The sequence below is a fragment of the Procambarus clarkii genome, chromosome 30 (assembly GCF_040958095.1).
Source record: "Procambarus clarkii isolate CNS0578487 chromosome 30, FALCON_Pclarkii_2.0, whole genome shotgun sequence".
NCBI classification, from domain to species: domain Eukaryota; kingdom Metazoa; phylum Arthropoda; class Malacostraca; order Decapoda; family Cambaridae; genus Procambarus; species Procambarus clarkii.
In genome coordinates this window covers 37,284,275-37,290,596 of record NC_091179.1, presented here as the reverse complement: position 1 = coordinate 37,290,596, position 6,322 = coordinate 37,284,275, and the positions used below count along the sequence as shown (strand labels likewise).

Below are 6,322 nucleotides of genomic sequence, written 5' to 3'. Positions count from 1 at the left end.
TAGCTCGTAGAGCAACCCCTATCCTATTAAAAACTATTATGCCAGCAGCATTGACAATAAGACAGAATGTTTTGCAGGATATAAATGCAGGTCAAGGTACTTTGAAAGATTCAATTAGAAAACGCGGTATGGAAACATTGAAAAGTATAGGTCCTAAATTGATAGCAGGTGGCCGAATAACGAAAAGACCTGCCTATATAAAGAAAATGGATAGATATAAAGACGTGTTTTCTTAAAACAGTACTAGTTGTATGCTAGACGCAGACATGATGAGTGTAAATGCTCCTAGTGCAGCATTGCAAGTACCTTTAGAAAATTATACAGCCGCTATAAGCGATCCACCTGAAGGCAAATTCCGTGACCACCTGAAGGCAAGTACCACTACCTTCCTCGAGTTTGCTAACACGAAACGGAGGTATTTCATGAAATGGCTGGAAGCAGCACATGTCTCTACTTTTGCAGAACTCGTCAACCTGATGCTTGTTGAAGAATTCTTGAGGCGTGTGCCGCCTCCTGTCCGCCTCTACTTAGCAGATAAAGAAGAAACCGACTACCTGAAGTGTGCTAAGTCGGCTGACACTTACAGCCTCATCCACTGGCTGACACCCGAACCATCCTCCAGTAAGAAGTCGTGGTACAGTTACGAGAAAGTGAGCCCCGATCAAGCTGGTTCACAACTGTACTGCAAGTATTGTAGACTCTATGGACATACCATAGACAAGTGTGGTAAGTCTCAATACAAGGGAACCACTGAACAACAAAAACCCAAACCAACTCCTCCTAAGTCCGGTAAGCCTGTGATGAATGTTGGTGTTAATGTTAATGATCTTTCTCTTTTCAGTAACCACCTGTATACTGGAACTTGTGGTGTTTGTGTGTTACTGAGGAAGTCTTGATTGTAGGGTTGATGTAAAGTCATGACTTGGTTACTGACTTTAATACTTAATATGATTACATGACTAGTAGCTACCAAGCTTGGCTGGCGTCCTGTACGCTCTCTTGTTTACCTTCTCTCTCTCTCTCTGGCGTCTCAGCCGCCGCACATAGAAAACGGATGGTACCATTTTCTGTGAACATGACATCCCTCCTTTTCTTTAAAAAGAATGAATACAGGATGTCTACCATGCTTGTAGCACAAAGCAAAGTTATTGACACAAAGTAAGTTATTACCATATCAAGAGATACTGCATACATTTAACATTAATTAAGCACACAAAGAATTTAAACAACTTAATCTTTTCCACAAAGGATTTCAATGTTAAAAATACATATGCAATGTTAAACAAACATGAAAGAAACTGTAATACAAAGTTACAAAATATTGAATGAGATATCTGCATTATTCAAACAATATTAAATTTAGTTTAGCATAATAAGTAAATACTTTTCATTACATAGGAACACAATTAATCATCAAATCGTGTAGGGCGTTTAACATGACGTTTAGGACGAGAGTCCTTAAATGCAATAACATCCCTTGATGAATTGTTTGTCGGGTTATAACTATTTTTTTCTTTTTCTTTTGCACGACTTTGCACTTCATCATTTTCTACACTAGTTGGAATCACTTTGAAATAAGCCATATTACGTGTTATACTATGATCTCTATTACTAGCTGTTACCATAGTTCCTTTTACACTAATCACTTTATATGGTTTTGTATCGTACGGCATATCTAACTTTCCCTCTTTTTTCTTTTTAACGAGAACAGTGTCACCAACCTTTATGAACTGTTCCTTTGCACGTTGATCATGAGCAATTTTCATTTTGCCCTTGGCTAGTGCATCCTTCTGAGCGAGACGTTTATCCGTTACCTCGGCTGGCATGACGGGTAGTGCGATTCTCATAGGACGTCCAAATAAAAGTTCGCCAGGCGACTTGCCCAGTGTTCCATGTGGTGTTGCACGGTAGTTCCTGAGAAAAGCATACATAGCTTGTTTCCAGGATCGTCCTTCGGCATGAGCACAGCGTACCGCTTTCATGAGAGGTTGCATGAATCTCTCAACTTCTCCATTTGCTTGGGGATGTAGTGGCATCACACGGCGGTGTTTGAATCCAATATGCTCAGCAAAGTTGACAAAGTCTTGTCCATTGAATGGCGGTCCATTGTCCGTCTTGACAACTTCAGGAATGCCAAAGTTTGAAAAGATCTTGTCAAGTTTCGGGATGACGGCCTTTGCAGATGTGGAATTGATGATTTCTACTTCTGGATAACGTGAGTGATCATCAATGACTACCATCAAGTACTCTCCAGTTGGTAGTGGTCCGCAGAAGTCCATTGATACTTCCGTCCATGGTGCAGCAGGTAGTGGTGAAGGTTGTAGAGGTGTTGGTCTTGAAGTATCCACTGCAGCTTGGCAAGGGACACAGGCATCATGCATATCCTTTGCTTGACGATCAATGCCAGGAAACCACACCTTTTCTCGTAGCAGCTGTTTCGTCCTAACAAGACCTTGGTGTCCTTGATGTGCAAGCTTCAGAGCACGTTGCTGGAGAACAGCTGGAATCACGATACGAGTACCTCGCAGCACAGTGTCGCGTTGTTGCGTAACACTTAATTCTGTCTGGATGCGTTCAAGAGCTTTGAATGCATCTTGGTCAACTCCTGAGGGTGGGATGCGTGGAAACTTTTTCTTAGTCAATGAATCCACTGTTGCTTGCAGAGTTGGGTCCTCTAGGGTTGCAGTACGGATTTCATCAAGAGTAAGAGCCTTAGGGACTGCATCACAGGTTACAGAGTGTACATATTCTTCGGCAACTTGCTGATGCTTGGTGATGGTGAAACTGTTTGCAGGATGTCGACTGATGTAATCAGCGGGATTGCCTGCACCCGGCTTGTATTTCACCGTAAAGTTGTATGGTTGCAGACGAAGAGCCCATCTCTCAATGCGAGCTGGTGGTTTGGACTTTGGATTATTGAAGATGGTCTCCAACGGTTTGTGGTCAGTGACTATCGTGGTGAAGGGTGCACCAAGCAGATACACATTGAAGTGTTCACAGCCCCATACAAGAGCAAGAGCTTCCTTCTCTGTCTGACTGTATCGTTGCTCAACATCTGTGAGAGAACGGCTGGCGTAGGCAATTACTACTCTGGAATCTGGTTGACCAGGTTTGTGTTGGGCTAAAACAGCACCTAATCCAACAGGACTAGCATCCACCGTTAATTCAGTGTCCATTGATGGATCAAAGTATGCAGCAGTCGCATTCTCTACTAGTGCATCTTTCACAGCATCAAATGCATTTTGCTCGATATCGCTCCAGTACCATGATGCGTTTTTCTTCAGGAGCTCACGTAGAGGCTTCGTAATGGTAGCAAAATCTGGAATGAAGCGAGAACAGTAGTTTGCCATTCCCAGAAAACTATGTACTTCAGTGGACGTTGAAGGAGGTGCAGCATTCTTGATATCTGCAACTTTCTTAGGATCTGGAGACAGACCTTTGTCACTAAGTACATGTCCAAAGAATTCAATTTTATGTTGATTGAACTCACACTTTGCTCGGCTTAGCGTCAAATTCTTTTCTCGTAAGCGTTGCAATGTTGCACGAAGAGCTTTGTCGTGTTCAGCTCAGAGTGACTAAGTGCGATATTGTGCAGTGCGGTGCTCGCTGTGATTAAGCGATTAAGTGCAATATTGACTAGTGCGGTGCTCAGTGATTCAGTGCAATATTGTAGAGCGAAGTGTTCGCTTGGACTCAGTTCAATATTGGGTAGTGTGGTGCCCGAAGTGATTACTTGCAATATTGGCAAGTGCAGTGTTTAGTGCGATAAAGTGCAATATTGGCGTAGATCAGTGCTCGGTGTGTTAAGTGCTAACGTGTAAGCAGTGTGTTAAGTGCTAAGTGTTCCATCTGTGACCATGGCAGACAAAGCTACCATCGATGATCTGGACGAGGTTCAGGCTTTTCTGAACAGAGAAGATTGTCTTGCCAGATTAAAATATTTGAGCAAACCAGAGCTTGTACTAGTGAGCGCCTACCTGGAGATCAAGATCCGTGCCAGTGATTCCCGTGTGGAGATCTTGTCCAAGGTACACCGGCACCTAAAAGCAGAAGAGAAACAGGAAGGCGAGACTCCTAGTACAAAGGAAAGTGCAGACATAGCTTCCACGGAAAAGGAAGATAAGGGCAGCGACGTTGACAGTGATTCAGGCGAGCTTAATATCAGCTTCCTAACAGTCAAGATGCGTGCCCTAGAGATCAATCGTGAAATAGAATGGAAGAAATTAGAAATGGAACGAGAGAGACAAGATAAAGAATTAGAGATGAGACGTTTAGAATTAGAAGAAAGGAAAGCAGAGAGAGAAAGAGAAGAGAAACGAGAAGAGAAGAGAAACGAGAAAGAGAGAAGAACGAGAAAGAGAAGAGAGACGAGAGAGAGAAGAACGAGAACGAGAGAGAGAGAAGAACGAGAAAGAGAAGAGAAACGAGAAAGAGGAAGAGAAGAACGAGAAAGAGAAGAGAGACGAGAGAGAGAAGAACGAGAACGAGAGAGAGAAGAACGGGAAGAGAGACGAGAGAGAGAGAACGAGAACGAGAGAGAAGAACGAGAGCGAGAAGAGAGGAACGAGACAGACAAGAACGACGAGGACAAGAGGAAAGAGAGAGACAACATGAACTAGAAGTTTTGCGATTAGGCGGTGGTCGGAGGCAAACAACGGACACCAGTAGCTTTCGATCCGGTACGCAACATCAAAATGGTCCCCAAATTCCATGAGAAGGAAGTGTCAAAATTCTTTGCAGCCTTCGAGAAAGTCGCTGCCTGCTTTGGAGTGGCAAGGGAGAATTGGGCCATCATGATACAGTCAGTCTTGACTGGGAAGGCCCAAATCGCCTACTCTACGTTATCCCTTGACGACTCCAGCGATTATGACAAGGTGAAGAAAGTTGTGCTCATGGCGTACCAATTGGTACCTGAGGGCATTATAGGCAAAAGTTCAGAAACCTGAAGAAGACCTCAGGAGCACACTTTCACCTGAGCTTCGCCACGATCAAGGAGCGACTTTTCCAAGAATGGTGTACCTCTCGGAAGGTGGAGACCAGGGAAGACCTCGAAGCAGCTGATTCTACTCGAGACTTCAAGGATTGTTTGTCTGGAGACCTCAAGACATACTTAGAAGAGCAGCAGGTGGAGACCTTGAGTGCAGCAGCCACCATGGCTGAAGAGTACATCCTGACTCATAGGCCGTCTGCTAAGTACGTCCCGAGGAATTACCAGCGCCGGTTTGACAGACCTCAGGACGATGAAGAGACTCCCGTCCCACGAAGCGCTAAGAAGACGCCCCCAAGTAGCCCCCGAAGAACAAGTCCTAGTAGTCCGAAACACCGTAGTCCAAGGAGGAATATGGTGTGCTGGACTTGTGGGCAGAAAGGGCATATAGCTGCTAGGTGCCGAGGCAGAAGAGGTGGCAGCGCACGTAGGGAGGTGATGATGATGAGCTGTGTTACACCACCAGTAGGAAACCAGTCTACGACGACGCAGGAAGGACCAAGTTTGTTGGCCCCTCACACTTCAACCGGGTATGTAACGAGTGATCATACTGGTAGATCAATGGTAGTGCTCAGAGATAGTGGAGCAGCCCAGTCCCTGATCGTGAAGAGCTCGTTACCCGAGGGAGTAAGTGTGGACGGGAGACAAGAGGTTGTCCTGGTTGGGTTTCCAAGGACGCAGTACATCGCCCCCTTAGTGCCAGTACATCTCGACTCTCCTTATTTCAGCGGCACATGTGCGTTGGCAGTAGTCGATACCCTCCCTGTGGCTGGGATTGACGTGGTACTAGCCAACGACTTGGTGACCGATTGGAGCACCAATCGTCCCAAGGTTGCGGACGAGTCTACCGGAACAGCACGGTCTGAGGTAACAGGCAATGGTAATGTCCAGGTAAAGACAGACCCGGATTTGAACATGTCTAATTTGTCCTCTCCCCCGCAGATCGACAGTTATCTAGCAGAGACTTCTAATTCGTCTCTCGACAAGGAACATGAGGTTAAGAAGGCAGAGGTACCTGAGCTAGAAGAGAGGCCTCGTGTGCAGGCACCCACGGATACCAACGAGTCTGGAGCGAAGGCGGATGTGTGCTTGCGGTATGGCAAGTTACAGCATGTAGTGAACCAGCCAGAGATTCCCCAGACGTCAGAGGTATGTGGGGTGTGTTCAAAAGGTCTAGTGCCCTCTTCGGTCCAAGCCAGGCTTGTGGATGTTGCTGGCTATGGACATGACAAGTTCAGGAAGCTTATCCCTCAGATGACCAAATGTTTCCTAGCAGTATTTTGTTTGATTCTCGTATGTGTTCTCGTTGTGCTCTCGGTGAGGACCGGTGGACGA

The 6,322-nt window shown here is 45.4% G+C and overlaps 1 protein-coding gene across 1 annotated transcript in view; it reads left to right on the top strand.

Annotated features, from left to right (window-relative positions):
* The first annotated feature begins 266 nt into the window (after positions 1–266).
* LOC138370055 (dentin sialophosphoprotein-like) overlaps positions 267–6,322 on the top strand; it is an 80,358-nt gene continuing 74,302 nt past the window's right edge. Inside the window, exon 1 of the mRNA XM_069333832.1 lies at positions 267–415. Coding sequence (XP_069189933.1) covers positions 267–415 — 149 coding nt within the window. The remainder of the gene's footprint in view (positions 416–6,322) is intronic.